The 19,931-nt window shown below is 29.3% G+C and overlaps 1 protein-coding gene across 2 annotated transcripts in view; it reads right to left on the reverse strand.

The window, feature by feature from the left end:
- The window catches only part of LOC129981119 (uncharacterized), a 472,677-nt gene that overhangs the window by 133,821 nt on the left and 318,925 nt on the right, over positions 1–19,931 (reverse strand). For both annotated transcript variants that reach the window (XM_056091801.1, XM_056091800.1), the window contains 5 exons: positions 15,705–15,851; positions 14,910–15,057; positions 12,330–12,484; positions 9,891–10,037; positions 4,199–4,346 (listed from right to left, as the gene is read on the reverse strand). In XM_056091801.1, coding sequence (XP_055947776.1) covers positions 4,199–4,346; positions 9,891–10,037; positions 12,330–12,484; positions 14,910–15,057; positions 15,705–15,851 — 745 coding nt within the window. The remainder of the gene's footprint in view (positions 1–4,198; positions 4,347–9,890; positions 10,038–12,329; positions 12,485–14,909; positions 15,058–15,704; positions 15,852–19,931) is intronic.

The raw sequence follows: 19,931 nt of genomic DNA on the forward strand, positions 1-19,931 counted from the left end.
GTCGTATAGTTTATAGTTTACATACACGCATTAAGCGTATAATTATTTTTATTCTGATAAATTTTGTATATAAATAGTAATATTTATTAAAAATGTGTTTAAAAAAAGTGAAGATGAGTCTGATGACTTTAAAGTAGAAAATTATACAAATGCATTATCAAATAGACTAAGTGAATATGGAAATGTGTATGGGTATAAAGATGGAATGAGTACGATAATAGTAACAATGAATTATTTTTTACTAAGATCTAATGTATCCATCTCATACTCAAAAAATGATAGTTCTGGTAGTTGTAAAGGTCATAATAAAGTTTCAAGGACATAATAAAGAAAGACGAACCTGATGACTCCAAACCAGAACATTGTTCAAATGCATTATTAGAGGTATAAAGTGAAGATGGAAATGAGCATGAGTATGAAGATGGAATGAGTACGATGATAGTAACAGTGAATCATTTTTTTATTAATATCTAATGTATCCATCTCATACTCAAAAAATGATAGTTCTGGTAATTGTAAAGGTCATAATAAAGTTTCAATTACATAATAAAGAAAGACGAATCTGATGACTCCAAATCAGAAAATTATTCAAATGCATTATTAGAGGTATAAAGTGAAGATGGAAATGAGCATGAGTATGAAGATGGAATGAGTACGATAATAGTAACAATGAATCATTTTTTATTAAAATCTAATGTAACCATCTCATACTCAAAAAATGATAGTTCTGGTAGTTGTAAAGGTCATAATAAAGTTTCAAGGACATAATAAAGAAAGAAGAATCTGATGATTCCAAACCAGAAAATTATTCAAATGCATTATTAGAGGGATAAAGTGAATATGGAAATGAGTATGAGTATAAAGATGGAATGAGTACGATAATAGTAACAATGAATCATTTTTTACTAAGATCTAATGTATCCATCTCATACTCAAAAAAGGATAGTTCTGGTAGTTGTAAAGGTCATAATAAAGTTTCAAGGACATAATAAAGAAAGAAGAATCTGATGACTCCGAACCAGAAAATTATTCAAACGGATTATTAGACAGACATAGTGAAGATGGAAATGAGCATGAGTATGAAGATGGAATGAGTATGATGATAGTAAGAGTGAATTATTTTTTACTAAAAAGTCGACTTTTATTCGTCTCATGCTCAGCTAGTGATAGCTTTGCTGTTTGTAAAGGTCATGATAAAGTATTGACATTAGTATGATAAAATGAAATCAAGGTACTGAGATTTGATTTCTCACACAATGGCAACCTTCTGAATATTCAATATCACAGAATGGCATTAATAATATTGCTTATTTTATAAAATGACTTAAAAATATTTGAGAAATAAGTCCCCAGGCTTTTGTGCATTATCAACTAAACTAAATATCAACTAAACAATTTCAACTAAATTAGGTAGATATAAAAAATTTTGCAATCAAGATAAATTGTTTTAATGGGGCTTATTCTTAAAAGGATCTGCACTTAATTCTATCATTTTTTCGTTCAGAGATAGAGAAACCAGAAAGATTCTCTTAGAATTCGTCACGGTAATTTCTGAAGTACTTAAATAAGTAATCATAAGCTAAATAAAGTAGTTCAGAAATGAAACCTTTTAAAAAGTACCCCCGAGAACATTGAAAGTTTTATCATATAAATAGTATTGACGAAGAAAGTTAAAATGTATGCTTTTTACGATTAATGAATCTAGAAGACTCGATATCTTTTATTCATTATCTTGAAGAATCACTGTCTAGACTATATTTTTTAGAGAACTTTGATTTATTTTTCAGTTATATTTCCCGAATTATAACTATGTTATAATTCTTTTTTTTTCCGAATTCGAAGTATTTCCCCCAGGAATTAAATGCAGGATTTCATCCAAACCGAGTTTTATTTGTTTTAAGAAAATATCAGTTTGAACTTCTCAAAAAGAAGAAGAAGTTTCAAGCATTTATATAAAATATTTCAGAACATTTATAGAAATAATCATTACTTTATGTAGTTTTAATATAGTTTTTCGTCTAAACAAAAAATTTAAAACCGTAGCATTTACTTAGAAAAATTAAAAAGGAATTCAAACATTAATTCCAAGAACTTCGTAGTATAATTTTTTAGGTGTGACAAGTCTACGTTTTATTTTTATAATTTAAATTCTAATTATATAGCAGCAATAACCTGCACACGAAAAATTATTTATTATTGTCACAAAGTCCGTGAGTGTAAATATAGTAACTGAAACAATGAACAGTAGTATCATATAATATGAATATTTAAAAAAAGTTATTTTTATACAAAAAAAAATTACATGGAAATGAAATTCATATCATTAAAATTTTTTTCGAACAGTGCAAAAATAGATTTTGTGCCATCATACCCCCTAAAGATATTCGAAAAAGAACTTTATAAAAACTTAAAAAAAATAATTAAAAATGTAAAAATTCTTTCTTATTTAACACTGTCAGTTCTAAAAGCAACTCAACTATCTGTCAAACCTGTACTCTAGGTCAAACATCCTGTAGGGGTCATTTTAGAAGACTTTTATCACGTAGATACAATTTTCAGATGACATGTCATTTTCTAAAGATTTTTATTTGAGAATAATAATTTAATCTTATGGTGACTGCAGGCAATTATGATTTAAGCTAAATGAAAATTTTATGTCTTCCCTTATTTTCATATTTTTTTAAAGAAAACACTAGTGATTTTAGTTAATGAAACTGTTCTTTAGCTTTTTAAATTAAAAAATAATCGAGGATGAAAATGACAGTAATTTTAATTAATAAATGTTTTCTTTTATTTGAAATTTTTTTAAAAAAAATCAAGGATGAAAATGACATGATTTTAATTAATGAAATATTTTAATTTTGAAAATCAGAAAATCCTTCTTCTATTTTAAGTAATTTTAATGAATTTTAATTGTTGGAATTACTAATCATTGCACATTAACGTGAACGAGACTATTAATATGTTAACTTTTTAGCATTAAAGTAAACATTTGCCTATTGATGTAAGTATGAATTATGTATTTTATGTAATTTTAATAATTAAAATTGCTGGTGTAACAATAGTGATAATATATAAAAACTTGGTTTTTATATGGCTCTGAAGAACTAACGGCAGGCCTTGGACTTTAAATATATTAGTGCATTTTTTAAAAGGAAGAAAATTCTAAAACTCAGAATGGATCACATAAAACTATTAGGGTTCTAATGAATAAGGTTATGTAGAGATCTTCGCATGTCCTCATTACCTTTGTAGAGAGTTGAATTAGAGAGCTGGTGTTAAAAAGGAACAAATAGGAGACAGATCACGCCTGTCTCCTGTTGTTGTTTCTTATGGCACTTGCCATGGACAAGCCCGCTCTTACGAAGACAACGATTTTAAGCCGGTAGGGGAGCGTTTCTTTTTTTTGTAGTAGCGCCATCTAGGGCCAAGAGAACGACTTAACTACACACACGTCACAACCCTTTTTACGGGGCGGACTTCATACACGCATTTCATTCACTCATCCACAGATCGTAATTTAGACCTGAATCAGCGAACGATCACCCCTGATCCAGTACCTCCAGTGGTATTACTCTCGACATGGAGGATTTTGTGACCATGACAGATTTATATGCGCGTCAGCCACCAAGCACGCGTAGAATCTTCGGCCGTCGGGGTTCGAACTCGCAACTTAAGGGACGTGAATCCAACGCTCTACCAACCAGGCTATCCCGGCCCTCCGCCAGTCTCCTAATTTGTCGAAATAGACTCGTCTTATAAAGCATTATTGTTACACTACACCCATTAATTTGTCAGAGGCAAGCTCCTGAAATTTTTTTTATGTACAAACACAAAAAATGACAATTTTAGATTGATTGGAAATACTATTAATATTTTTACTCTGCTTTTTATTTTGTTTAGACATTTGTACACATCATAACGGAGAATTAAAAATTAACCTGATAGAATATATATTATACGTAACATTTTATATATCAAATAATAGGACCAATATTTAATTTGTTGAACTTTTTTAAATGTCAAATAATTCAGAGGTATTTATAGTGACGAAATTAGTCGCAATAAAATTAATTTCCTTCTTCTTTTCAGTTTTAATGATTTTCATGACATGTGTATCCTTTAATAAAAGTATATAATTAATTAGCAAGTCATTTCAAACGAAATGTTGAAAAATAAGTTATACATAAAAACGTACCATACGGATGATAGCATCCAAGTATTTCAAGTCTTAATCCAATTTTATTTTCATAGTCTAATGGCAAAATGCGGATATATCGGGCTTCAACCAAGTCAGGAAATACATTAATAACTGGTGATTCACTTTCTTCATTGCCAGGAAACTCCTAAAAATAAAAATTTAAATAAAAAAAAACATGTTTGGTGAGAGCTTTTTCTGGATAAAACACAAAGTATTTTTTCAAAAGTCTGATACGATCAAGCTATTTTTTAACTGTAAAAATGAATTAGAACTGAACAGAATTTATTTTATATGGTGTCACATCATTTCAAACAATCTATTATAATAATAATTGATTGTTTCGGGGATCAACTTTCACCCACCATGATTTTACGAATCTGTAATACTGCTTCCCTTTATAGTAAATCTCTTGGTAAAGATGACAGTTTTACATATACAGCAATAGTTTCTCAATGGAAGCTGAGTGAATGATCCCCGGCTTTTGTAACAAACTTGGCAACATTGGTGAATATAATGAAGGACCTAGAATATTCGAGAATCTTGGCAATAGCTCCCTTAGGATTTGAGTTCCAGCGTTTGTTCCAGAACAATTTTTGTTCTGTCATGGAGGTTATGAAAACTCGAGAGATAGGGTTATTATTCAGTACTGAGTAGGAGTAATTGAGTTGAATTCAATTAAGTATCTAAGCGAAGTCTCTTTTCGGCGAATTGATGTCTTGAAATTCGTTTTTAGTCCTTTCAGCATTGAGGTTGTTTATTAGTGATTAGCTGCTTTGTGTTTACTGCATGTGCTATTCTTGTGTACGGTTCGGCTATGTTTTGTTATTACGTATTCGTGTTTTCATAGAGTAAAGGGATCTCTTATTGAGCATGGTGAACTTCTCAACGTACAAGTCACGGACTAATTTGGAATATTTTTATGTAACAATATTAATATTATTAATTTAGAGGCAACAGACTTCCTTTAAATAGAATTTGCTGAAAATTCGTTAGAAATCTTCAAATGCAGTATAATGTTCATATACCAAATTTCATTTGTTTAGCTTAACGTTTTTGAATTATTTTTGCCTAATGTACAGTCTATATACAGACAGACATAGACATAGACATATTCCTAAAATGTATTTCTCGAACTCAAGGAGATTTTGCCAAAATCTTTTGAGTTCGAATATTTTAACGTTTGAAATACTTTCTTTACAATTCGCATACGGGAAAGTAATATATAACAAAATTTCACTTTTATATACATGATGCAAATGAAATGAAATAAAATCGTCTAATAATATCTTCATTGAAATTAAAATTTTTGTAAATTCCTTTTGAAACTATATCCAGATTTCTGATTTTTCCTATATGTAACGAAATCAATAAAAAATCTCCAAGGAATGACAGTTGTAAAAATTAATTCAAATTCATATGCATATAATAAAAATAAACTTTCTGAAAATTTATAATTATTTTTATATTAATGATGAAATAATTACATTAAAGTTTATTACAATCGAAATGTTCATTTCGAGTTTGTATTGACTTAGCCTCTACTGTCTTCTAAATCACAATTTTTTTTTTTTTTTTACACCAAAAGCTATCAAACGGGTTTTAACTTAATCTAAAACCAATAATTTTAATTGGATTTTTATGACTTCTCCACTATTAGCACCCAGCCATTTCCTTTATAAAACGATCGCTTTTATTCTTTTGCGAGAACAAAGGATCGTTTTGCATGCATTAGAGCTGATGTAGCATTAAAGAGATCCTCTTGTTCTTGGCATTATATCTAATTGCTAATGCCGGAAATAGTTCTAGGCAGAGAAAATGTGATTACCGATAACTATTCCTTGGCCTTCTTGCTGAGCTAGCAGACCTCTCCGCGATTAATCGATTACAGATCCCGATATCTTACTTCCTTAACAGGATCCATTTTAGACAAATACGGAAATGTAATCATTTTTCCGGAACTGCATTAGAGCTCTTTTCTTCTATCGGCATCTATTAATATCGCGTAGATTTTCGTGGAAAAGCCGACTTGGAAGCAGCGATGTAAATATCAAATATTTTCATTATTTACGTAAAGATTAAAGCTGAAAAATGTATCTTTTTTTATTTTCATTTATTTTCAGAGATTACCAATGTGTGGAGGAAATTAAATATAATTTTTTTTTAGATGTTACTCCAGAAAGGAAATATAAAAATATTATGAGTGCGTCAATTTAAAGAACGAATCTTTTCAGCTTCATTTTCTGGTACCAGAAAGTTTTTTTTTCTGAAAAAAAGTTAAATACAAAGTGTTTCTTCATTTGGTCATGCATTTTTAATAACATTTTTTAACCATCAAATTAAAAAATAAATAAATAAAAGAAAGATTTTGAGTAATAATTTACTTCTAAGGCTTAGAGTACATGAAATATTTTCAAAGTTTATTATTTTTTGGTTTTATTTTATTCGCTTCAGAGGAAATTGCTTTTCGCGTTTTGTTAATAATTTTTAATATTTTTCTGAAGGATTACAGCTTTACATTTCCGAACTAAAAATGCAAGCGTTTGAAATGAATTGGCACCATTCGCAAGAAAAAAATAATTCCTGGGTCATTTAATTTTTTTTTTTTTTTTGAAATTCTCTAAAACGTTGTGTTATTGAGAAATATTTTCTTAGAGAATATAGAGAAATTATAGATATGAATATAATCAATTATAACATTATCAGTTCAGATAATCAATTTATAAATCCACTGAAAATTCTTTCATTAATTTAGCTACTTTAGTTTTCAGTTTAAAACATAAGTGATTTTTTCTATTTTTTTTTCTTTCTGTTCTGAAATTTTGAAAGGTTTTCGTCAGAACAAAACTCCTATCTATAAGACTAGTGAAATGTAATGATTTTTAACAAATGATGCAATTATTACCTCAAGAAAATATTGGTGTTAACAGATAGTAGCAGAAACTATTGAAGTATAAAATTAAACAGCAAGTACTGAATGTTAAGTAGATTCCTATAGGAAGACTACTTGTTGACAAGGCTTAGGGAAAATTTCCTCAGTTCTTTACCGATCATGGTCCCTAGAAGACAAAACCACCCTTTGTTCAAAAATTTAAAATATAAACGCTTTACCCATGTTATCGTGCCAACAGGATAACTAGAGTAATTTTGTTTGGATTTTAACTGGCTTGGAATATATTGTTAGAAATAAAAAAAAATCTCGGACGGGTTTGTAATTGGCCCATCTAGGTCAAAGAGGAGGGAAATGGTTTGAGAGTGAAATTTTCATTTCACTATAACTTTCTTAATATTGAAGATAGAAAAATAAATCCCATTAGCCAAATTAGCGTCCTATTAAAACGAGCAACTGTTGTATTTAAAGATTTTCAATAACTGCAATATTTTAGAAGTTAGGGGCTGAAAAATGAGTTTCACGCCTTAATTTTGATTGTTTCTAACATCAACAATTTATGCTGCCAGATAGTAACTTAGATGTAAACGAATCTACCTTTGCTTTCCAGATTGCGGAGAAGAATTCTTTTCATATGTATGAGAAAATTTTTAATTTTGAATGACATTATTACTTTTCGTTGGAATGTACTTATTTTTGTTGTTGTTGTCCGATATTCGTCAAATTTAAAATCAGTATGATTAAAAAATTCTACATGATATCAAAAATCTATAATTCATCTCTAATAGTAATTTAGAAAGTGTACCTGTTTTAGGGTTCTACAGAATAGAACATTTGATCCAAAGAATAACACTTGTGTACTCTAAAGGGCGGAAATGTTGATTTCGGTGAGATTTAAAAATTTTTTTAATTAACTCAAAGTAAATCAGAATTTTAGCGTTTATTCCGTGATAATTTATGAAAATATTGCTGCACAAAATTAATTTTTATATTGTTTCAAAATATAAAAAGTATTGTCTTTCCAGTTATATCATTTTGTTTGTCGTGCATTTTTTTTTCTGAATTTTGTCATTATTTAAAAAATAAGCAAAATTTTAAAATAATCTTAGCACAGAGCCTAGGGCTTAAAGAACAAATTATATTATTAAAAAAATCTGGTAATTTGTGAAAAAAAAATTAATTTCGTTTCCTTTATTTCTGTTTGAGTTAACTCTTAAGTTCTTTTAAAAGTATGTTGTTGCTAGTTTAAGATAAAAAAAGTATTTAAAATTCAATGTTTAGTAATATCTAAACACACGATTTTTCCCATTCTTGACAGCTAAAAGGGACTCTTCTTAATATCTGTATAGTTTACATGCCTGCTACTAATAAAGATGAATGTGTGCGTGTATACGTGAGTGCTCTTTAGGCAAGACCATTTATCTTGGAACTGCCAAATATATGTCGAAGCGAATTTTCTTAGCAATCCTTAGAATCTTAATTAGCATTTAAAAAAATGAATTATAAACATTATTTACTTTCATTTCTTTCCTTTCTGAACAAACATTAATTATTAACTTCTGTTATAAGTTACTTATCTGAAATTTAGTTTAGTTTAGTTTAGTTATATTAACGTCTCGTTTGAAGCAACACTAGGGCTATTTTGGGACGGACCTCGTCATTTTGAACCGCGGTCAGATGACGAGGACGACACATGAGCTGGCACCACACCACACCACTCCACACCAGCGGGAAAACGTTTGGTCATGACGGATTTAACGTGCAACAGACCCCCTTACACGACGGTTCTTCGGTAGAATCGGGTCACGAACCTGAAACCCTCCGGTTCCGTAGCCGAAACCTTACCACCAGGCCACCGCTGCCCCGTTACTTATTTGAAAGTTATATTTGAAATTGATGTATTTTTGAAACACCCTCTATATCCAGACCATAAAATATGCCCATGTTCATGCAGAACGAATTATCTTTTGGTCAATTTTCTTGTTACCAATGTTTCATTGCAAGCCAAATTATTGAGACAGCAATTTAATATTGTATACGTATGACTAGGAATTGCCACATTTGATTTGCAATGATTAAATTGGAATTTAGTCATTGCCATTATTATGGGAAATAAAAAACGCGCATCTGAATTTTATAGTGAAAAATTTTGGAAACGGCTTCGAAATACTTCACACAATTCTTGAGGGAAAAAAATATGATATAATGAATTATTGTATTTAATCTATTGAATCAGCATTTTCTCAAGATATCAACTGTCATTATTTTATTACCATTGCGTTCTCAGGAAGTTAAAAGGGAAAATAATGCGTTCATTACCCTCTTGTACAAAAAATTAATCACGCAAATATTGCCGCACAAATCACAATAACCAGCAAACGCCATGGTTTAATCGGCAGAGCATCTCATTTCTGATTTGTTGGTCCATGGTTAGAATCCAAGCCATGATAGTTTATCCAAAGACTGGAATTGTTTTATTTAAAATATTACCTATTATTTATTTAAAATATGGAACGTTCTAGATCTTTCTTAAATATTCAACCTGGATTGTTCTCGAACATTCTATATGTATACAAAAGCTGAGTGATGGGAAAGTTCTCAGTCTAGTGCTGTTGTGAGTTGATTCGTTCTAATAAACCTAATTGTTTGTTTAAACTAACGGCGTAGTTCTTTATACCTTCGTGACAATATATTAAGGGATGATATATAGATTCAAATAATAGAATTGAATTTCATGCTAAGATAATTTTTGTTTTCAATAAATGATTCAAGTCACTCCAAAATGATGAATGGAAATCTTACAATCACATTTCCGTCATCGTCGGTTACGGGATTCCACTTTTCAGCATCATTGCTGTAGGTTACTTTGTATTTGGTTACTTTGTAATCATTCGCTTCCAATCCCTTCGTGACGACAGCACTCACATTGCGTGGCTCGAGGAAATCCACCTGAATAAAAATGTTCAAGAATTAAAACAAATTCAACCGACTCTCTGACCAGCAATAAAATGCAGATTAAATCTGAACAGAAAAATTACTGAATCACAGATCATGAAATTGAAAACTCCCTTCAGTTTTATTGCTAAAAGTATATTGAGTAATTTGTAGTATATTAAGTAATTTAAATAAGTTTAAGAAATCAGAGTTAAAGCTATCTGTTAAACATCATATAAGATTTTTATTCATTGTTAAGAAGGTTAAATATTACGTTACATATCGAGACATTTCAATATCTTTGAAAAACCCGAAGTATATCATTACTTAGAAACATTAGTTGAAAACTTACTGGTCAAACATGATTTTTTTTTATTCAATGAATTTCACTAACAAATAAATATTAATTATTATACTAAAATCAAAATCCATCTTTTTCAATACATTTCAAATAAAGCAGAAACCAAGAAGCAAGATTGAATTTAGTGTTGATAAGATCTCATCCATCAGAAAAAGTCTCAAGTATTAGAATATATATTTAAAAATAATTTCCAATTTATCATTCAAATACCGAAACAAATACACCCCTGGAATGGCTGTAAGAGCCCAAAATCTATTCAATAAGACAATTTTAAATCGAATAATCAGTATAAATTTACCACAAATTATATATATATTTATATTCTATGACTTCGCAAAAATGGGAAATTGTTTGGGAGTTAATTAAATTCACAAATGGGAACTAATTTTCTTGTCTATGTAAATATAACTAAAATATTCAGTGTGATTTAATATGCTCTATGTTGTTGCCATATATTAGATTTTATGACACACGATTTATATATTATATATATATATATATATATGTAACATTTTTATTTGCAGCAGAATGCAGGCTCGAAGAAGTTGAAGAGACATGATATATTTTTAAATTCATTTTAATATCCATTTCATGAAAGCATAATTATTTACAAGCAGAGACGCGGAGAAGGCACGTCCGCCACAGCGCGTCACAAAAGCATAAGTAAAGAAGAGCGCGAAACAAATGATCACTCGTCTTATATAACATGGGATTTCCGGCCACACGCCAATGTGTACATGTGTTAACCTTGAGAAGAGCAACGGAAGTATCACTTTCAATTGATACGTAGTACTGATGGCGCATTATTTTTACAAAGGAATTAATTAAACCGAAAGTGGAATTGGATCAGGAAATAAGAGAATATTTTACTACGGGCTAATTTAAGATAAAGTTTTTGGAAATTAATTTGGATTAAATTAAGAGTTTAACATATATATGTAATGATATTTAAACTCTAATTTCAATTTATAAACTTCCAAGATTTTATCTTAATTTAGCCCATAGTAAGTTCAACCTCTTATTTCATGATCCAATTTCACTTTCTCTACTTAATTAATTCAAGAGAAACTTTATAAAATTGCCGAATCAGCTAAACGCCGACACTTTCACACACTCAGCGTGAAGGGATGGAACAATGTCCAGTAAGCATATTATTTTTAAAAGATCCCTGTGTTTCCCTTACATGTGATTGACATGCATCAGAAATCCCTATCAGAATCTTAATAATATATTAGCACTGTAAATAAATATTTTTCCTATCAAAATCTCAGGTTGTATAAGACGAGGGATAATTTATTTCTCTCTTCTTCCCCACTTCGACTTTTGTGCTGCGCTGTGGCTTACATGCCATGTCCGCGCCTTCTTGTAAATAATTATGCTTACACACGCACACACACATATTATATATATATATATATATATATAGTCATAAAATATAAATATGGGAACAACATGGAGCAATATTAAACCGAACTGAATATTTGAGTGATCATGTTTACATAGACAAGAAAACTAATCAAATTTTTCATTTTTGTGAAATTATAGGAAATTTAACAGAGATTTTTAATTTTGGCGAAAAGAAACATATACAATTTTAATCATATGTTAATGTTCACAAACAAACACGCATTACCCCCCCCCCCCCTTGCGACTACAAGGTGAGTGTCCGATCAACACAGTCGGTAAGGCGTTGGTTTAAGTTTGAATACAAGGTAGTTTTAAACGTGAAGATTTATTATGGTGAAATTTTTATAAGTGTTCTAAGTTATCTTTTCTCTAAATCTATTATGAAGGTAGAAGAAAATGAAAAATTCTTCGAAAAATCTTGCAATCACATAATTATTTTTGTTTACTAAATGAACTGATTTGCATTCAAATTTTTAGATTTCTGAATGTCACATTCCATGAACTATACATTGTATGTGCATACAAAACCAAAAGCATACCTGAAGATACGGATTTTCATCGTAAATATCTGCCACCCAACCTCTGTCTGAAATTCGAGCATGAGAAGGCGAAGTTGTAAAGTCTAAAGAAGAGGAAGCTGTGATCTGGGCATCAGACAGCACGCTATTCTCCAATCCCATCGGCTCAAGACAAACTGAAAAAAATATGGCCATTTATGCAACATCACAGATCAACATGCCTTCAAAACAATGAAATATAATCTTTTCATGACAAAAATATTTCATAAGAACAAAAAAAAAATTATTCTTGAAAAATGGATTTATTTATTCGATATATATTTATAAAAATTCCTTAACTAAAAGTTTTTACTCTAAAATAATATAAGAAATGAATTAAAATATGGTATACACACTAAAGGTATGGTATACATTCTATTTATTAATCATATTAATGACTAGAATTTAGATCTCACAATTATAGTAGAAATATATTCCATTTTGCTAAAGTAAAATTTTTGCTGCAATCCTTTATTGTTATATATGCCGAGAAATTCTGTAAATAACATTGAAAATTCTCCAATAAATATAAAACTTTTCCAAATATGAATTTTAAAATTATGCATTTAGGCTTAGCGAGATATAATTGATATATTTACTCAATAGTATGCAATACAGTATACATTCTAGCCTAAAAATTCTAGATTTGATTTATTTCATTCATATTAATATTTTCCTTTATTATTTTATTACAGAAGTTAATTTTGCCATTTTAAATTTATTCCACATTGAAGAACCATAATCATAAACGGCTACTTTGACCCCACAAAGGCCCACGGAAATTTTGAATAATAGGAAAGCCTCGACAGCACAGGGAGTCATTATGGCTATCACTGCCCACGATGCAAACCTTTCAGTAGGAGGCGTGTCCCATTTCTTGCAGGAGGAATCTGACCCCCGCACTATTTCTGTATACACAAAGGGTGTTGAGAACCAAATCATCATACCTGAACGTCTTAGCACCATACTTGAGGTGCCCCCACCGAGGGGTTTTGCACTTAGTTTTTAACTAAAAAGAAATTTATCTTGGGAATTTAACACAATAATAGCAAATGAGAAAATTTTATTCTCTATAATTAATATTTATTTTCCAATATTTAAGAATACTTTGGCCACATGAATTGAATCGCAATTTTCTCCATGATTATTTTAGCCACAAGTATTTGGTATATAGAGACCTTTATTCTGCGGATAAATGTATATACTTACTGCCGTTGCTTTACCTGTATTTAAAAAAATGAAACGTAAACAATGATTTCAGCATGGTTTATTCCCACATAGCTTGATTGTTGATATTATAGTAATATAAATATTTGAAATAAGTTTTGATTTAGATACTCATTTGAGTAACAGTGCTCACCAGTGCCATCCAGTGAAACTATCTTTAACATCATGTTAGATGGGATTCTGTTTATCTCGGGAATTTAACTATAGCAGTTTATGTATGGTAAGAGAAGCGAACTTAGAATAAAGTTTATGAGTGGGTTGAAAGAAATTTGATTAACTCTGAGGTTGCTATAAAGCACTTCAGCTTAGTGTATTCCAAATTAGATTGGTTTAAAAGAAGAAATACGTAGAAAGAGTTTAAAATTGTAATAATGCAAATCCTTAAGATTAATTGCAAAAATTGTCTAATTAGATGAAAAATACTATTTTAATTCTTAATTTATTTAAAAATTATATATCAATTAAACTTAAACTTGGTTTTAATGCTTTAGTTGTTTTACATTAGCCATTAGAATATATCGATCTGTCAAGAAGTTTACAAATATGATGTTGTAAACTGATTGTGTGGTGCTATAAGTGCAATAATATTGAAAGTGATGCTAAGATTATTTTTTGTCTACTAGAAAATATTTAATCTTATCTCAATTGCATTTTACTTTAGATACTATTCTGTATAAGATTAAATATTTCTGTTATGTAAAAAACCCTAGAGATTTTTAAATTTCTTGATAAGTCAATAGATTCAGGAAAAAAAAGGGGGGGGGAACCCGGAAAATTGTTATATAAATAAGAAAAAAATTATGTATAATTCCATTATTATTATATAATTCCATTAGAAGATTTTAGTTTATGATTTTTAATAATATTCCATATAATAGTTTTTATTTTTCACATAATGCTTAATTAGCTTATTCAGTCAATTGTTGTTGTTGAATGTTGAACTACAGCTGTTATACATTCATTATAAATGTTATATTACAACATTTTATTATATGTAACATTATAAAATGTTAAATTATAGTTACAGATGAGAAAAAGTGCCTGCTTAAATTAACATTCACATATACCAAGTCAATTATGGAGTGCCAGTTTAATTTTGGTGCTCATTGTGCATATTGTAAGACGAAAGAACATGAAGGACATGGATAATGATCACAATCATGCGAGAGATAATTAATATGCTCAAATGATTGTGAATTTATTCCATTCTAGTCACTATTATCTCACTTTGTTTTTTTGATAATGAAAGAGTGTCAAGTAATATTAAAAGGAATTCATGTAATTAGAAAAAAATTAAGAAATACAACAAAAGAAAGTAATTAAGGATTTACAAACCTTCTTCCTTTTTACATCCTAATAATGATACCCGCAGGCTTGACATACGGTGCCATTTTGTTGGTAATACTCGGACATATCTACTAATGATCGATATTGGAAATATATTGATAACAGGCGAATCTTGATCAGTATTGCCAGTAAATTCCTAAAAAAATATTATTATTTTAATGCCTTAATTCCAACCGAGTCAGGATTTAAAGCTTACATTTAGAAATAAATGTGACTTTAGCTAATTACATAAAATTAATAAGATTAATAAGACTTCAAACAATATTCGCCGAATACATGCGAGTCTCTGGGAACTTTAACGGAATTCTAATCGTCGCCAAGCTGACATGTTAGCGTGATTTTGTTTTAATGCCAACATTCATCAATTCGCCAAAAGTTGGAGAAGAATGCAAATTTTAGGGATGAATATTGATACTAAAAAACCAATATTTCAACTTAGTAAAGATTGCGATTTTGTACCAAAATATGATACAGAAATGTATGTGATATTAGTATTAATTTTACCATTTTCGAATTGAAATGTTTAAATATTCAAACTAATAATGAGATGAATGCCAATATTCATCACTAAGTCACTAGAATTTGGCGTATATTGCTGCCCTTAGTGATGAATATTGGTACCGATGTACCACTATTTCAGTTTGATGAAAATTGGCATTCCGTTAAAGAAAAAAAATACCATAAAATATACCAGGATTTATGTATCTATATTAATTTTAGTAGTTTTGAAATGAAATGTTAAAGAATTGAAGTTAATAACGAAAAGATCTAAATATTAATTACTTTAGCTCTTCCATTTGCATTTTCTACTTTTCTCCAGTTTATGCTGTCATTGCTGTAACCAACGTAGTATGATTTCACCCACTGTTGCACATCGGGATCTCCTTTCGTTATAATGCCAGCTACCAGAACTGGCTCCAGTAAGTCTATCTAAAAAAATAGAAGATTTAAAGCATTTTACATGATATGAATATTTGATTTTTTAAAATAAATTTTTATTCATTTCTTTCTATAAAATAGAATTCTAATTTTATTTCAACTGCGATTAACCACATCTTTCCACTGGGTTTATAACATATCCTACTGATTCAGTCAAATACTATAAAATGATCTTTTAAAAAGAATATCACACTACCGGGCAATGGCCATTAATACAAACTTCATTCAAAAGAGCAAATTCATTTAGTTTTAGAGCATTTATCAGCTTTCAGGATATTGGGACAAGAAGGAGGCCAGATAGTTTTAAATATACAATAAAATACATTAAATAGATAATGAATTAAAAATTGTGAAATTGTGAAATTCTTTAAATTTAACAGAGTAAGATGAATTATAAAATATATAGAAATATAATAAGTATAACATATATAATAATAGAGCATATGAAAATATTTACAACAACAATGGGACTCAGCAAAATATAAATGAATGTTGCGAACATTTTGGCAATATAGGAGTGAATAAATAAAATTTCTAAATGAAAGTATGAAAACAAGACAGAACCTGTTTACAACACCAAATAATAGTTAAAATAAAATTGAGTCCGAACTATAAGACTGAGCAAAATAGATAATAAAAGGCAGGAATATAATTTACCTAGAATTACAACATTATATTTATATATATACATTCATAAAAATAGAAATATGGTGAACAGTGAAGAAATATTTAGTTCACCGATTGTAATAAAAATAATATTGATAATGAATCTCTCTCTACTAATAATAAAGGTGAAAGTGTATATGTTTCGGCGCTTTACAGGCAAGACTGTTTAATCAACAACAACTACATTTGGTTCAAATATTTTTCAGAGGGTGGAAAAGTCTGCTTCGCAGCGAATTTTAAAAAATTAATTAGAATTTTTGTTATTTAAAAAGTAGGAAATTCTGGCGTTTTTCTTGCAATACCTTCTGATAATATTATAGAACAAAATAATTTTTGTACTATAATATTATCAGAAGGTAATCAAAATTAAAAAATATATATATATTAAAGTTTTACTAATTTAATATTCGAGAAAATGTTTTCTCAATTAAAAAATATTTTTTGCTTAGTTCCCAATATTTGAAATTCAAAACATTTTATTGTTCTTATAAATACTAAATCGCTTATTTTTTTTTTCCATTGTTGAAAGTTAAAGAAAAATATCTGCGTAGCTTGTAAGACGAGTAAAAACGTGAAGTTACAACACTTGATATTTAGAAGGCATATGAACCCCACATTTACATTGTCAACAGCACTATGATATCATAGGTCTCTATTCCAAAGGTTGATATACGCAATGAATAGAGCAGATGTAATGCAATCAAAATAACATGGTTTGAATGCCTGACAACTTGCTGGAATTATTATCATAAATTTATATCCAAACAATTTAATTGAAATGAAATATAACAAATATTCCTGGATAACTAGCTGGTTGCCAAAGGCTACTAGTAAGAAATAATAGTAAACTTTAATATGCCGTATAAGGACAGACTTCAAGAATATAATATCTGGATTTGTACAGTAAGCTCGACTCACCAAAAAAGTATGCAGCATAAAGTTTGTAGAAAAGCGACATACATCAATGACTTTTTTATCACAAACTAGATAATGCAATGATGTTAATCTAAATTTTGATTTCTAGAGATCGTCATGTATAGCTTAAAGTTCTGCTCAATCAAGATTCATTTAAAAGAAATTTTCAACATAGAATAATTACACTAAAACAACTTCGAAGGAGCTGTCTTAGAACAATAATGAAGTTAATTGACTTATTTTTTGAAATTCATCTAAACATTATCAAAAATATTGCGTAACAACTATTATTGATCGTAAGATTTTGAAATGGGATAAACAGCAATAAACAACGAAGGGCATTGAATTATATATATATTAACAATTTGTTCTGAAATTCAATTTATTTGAATTAACTTTCGTAAAAAAGTAGCTCAGCAATCCATTATAGAATCAATAAACTCCAATTAATTTTCACGAAAACTTAATTATAAAAACTTATTTGTCTAAGTGTTTTCATTTTCAAGTCTCAATCTAATTTGAATTTCAATTATTTTGCAATTATAGGAATATTAGAATTAAAAAAATATAATTGAAATAAAGTTTTAACTTAGTTTAATTCATTCGGTTTTGAAACTACCGGGCTATTTTAGAAAGGAGATTTTAGATAATGGAATTTTACAGAAAAAGGCATTTTAATTTGGTCAAATGACGATAATAGTAAACGCTGCCCTTCAAAACTAGTGCCCTTCAAATATTGTCACTACATTTATTGAAATGAAGTTAAATCACTTGCCTCAATGAATCTGCTGATTTAATTTTGTAGTTCATAAAAAATAAGTAGGATTTTTTTTAAAAAACTTGCATCGTACATAAGAAAATATGCAGGTGTTCACTCTTATCATGATTCAAGAACTAATGTTTAAACCATTAGAAACAAGGATATACTTTCAGACAGACAAATGTTTTAAATGACAATGAATTATATTTTATATTCTCTGAATCAATAATTTTCTTGCTGAAAAAATAACGAAGTCAAAAACTCTAATTACTCCTCTGGTTCTATTAGTCACCTTAAGTAAAATATTTTTGCCATAATAATATTTTAAATAAAAATCCAAACCAGACCAATCCCAATTCCAACCCAACCCAGTTCAGCCTTTCCAGATCATATTATATCAGACCAGACTAGACCAATACAATAAAAATAGTTCAATTCCTCTTCTGCTAAAGCGGAATGAATGATGGAATTCTAAGCCAACTATTTTAAGCCAATTAATCTTTTTTATGGCTAAACGCCACTTTGTGATTGACGCCCACATCCAGATTTCTTCTATCTCTAAAAGTGGGTTTGGAGACAGTAAATTCCATAAATCCCATTCCCAATCCAATCCAATTTAGTCTGATCCAGTCCAGACCAGTCTAATAAAAATAATTCCAATCTTCTGTTGCCTAAACGGAATGAGTTATAAAATTCCGAATTTCATTATTTTAAGCCAATTAATCTCTTTTATGGCTAAACGTCACTCTGTGATTGACGCCCACAACCAGATTTTTCTGTCTCTGATACTGAGCCTTTAGCCAGTAAATTCCATCAAATCACATCACATCACACCATTCCAATCCAATCCAGACCAATCCCATTCCCAATAGAATTCTGTCCAATCTAATCCAATCCAGTCCAGTCCAGTCCAGTCCAGCCCAATCCAATTTAAATTCATTCAATTTATCGTTATAATGTCAAGCGAAATTATTCCATAAGAGAACTGCTTATGGTATTAAAAACATAAAATAAATAATATTACTTTGGCTGAAATTTATCATACGAAAGTATTCAGTATTCGATATGTCAACTTGAAGAACAAATGGACACCAGAAAATAATTAGCGCAATCCTAAACCTAAAGGAAATTAAACAATGCCATTGCATTCCACTTCTGTAATTCTAGTAAGCCCAAAATTATTTTCGATTGCGGCTTGTTTTCGAAGCATTAGCTAGATTTGCATATTTTATTGCAAAAAAAAAAAAAAAATAAAAATAAACTGTGATAGAAAACTGCGTTATTATCAACCTTTCTAGGTCAGTAATTTCCTTTTAATGGATTTGTTTCAGACCAAAATGTAGTTGACAGTAATGAAATATTATCTTTTGACGAAGCTTCTTATCCACGAAAAAATTTTTCGCGGTTACAGTGAAAAAGGATTACTTAAATTGATATTAATCATTCTCTGTATTCATGGCACTTCATTTATCAGTGAATAGTTACGTTTTTTTCAACTATGCAAAACGAGTTGGTAATAACTGATTTTCTTGGAAATTTGAATTGCATTTTCTTCCTTTCTTCTCATTTTACGTGATGTGCATGAAAAGTCGTCCGATGCGTGCTGCTATAATTAAGCTGAAAACACTAATTAGACAAACTGCTTAGATTTTTTTTTTATTTTGAGAGATTTGCCTGTCAACATTTATACGTAGATATAATAATTTTTTCGAAAATCTTAATTCTTTGCA

This window comes from Argiope bruennichi, chromosome 8, assembly GCF_947563725.1.
Source record: "Argiope bruennichi chromosome 8, qqArgBrue1.1, whole genome shotgun sequence".
Classification (NCBI taxonomy): Eukaryota; Metazoa; Arthropoda; class Arachnida; order Araneae; family Araneidae; genus Argiope; species Argiope bruennichi.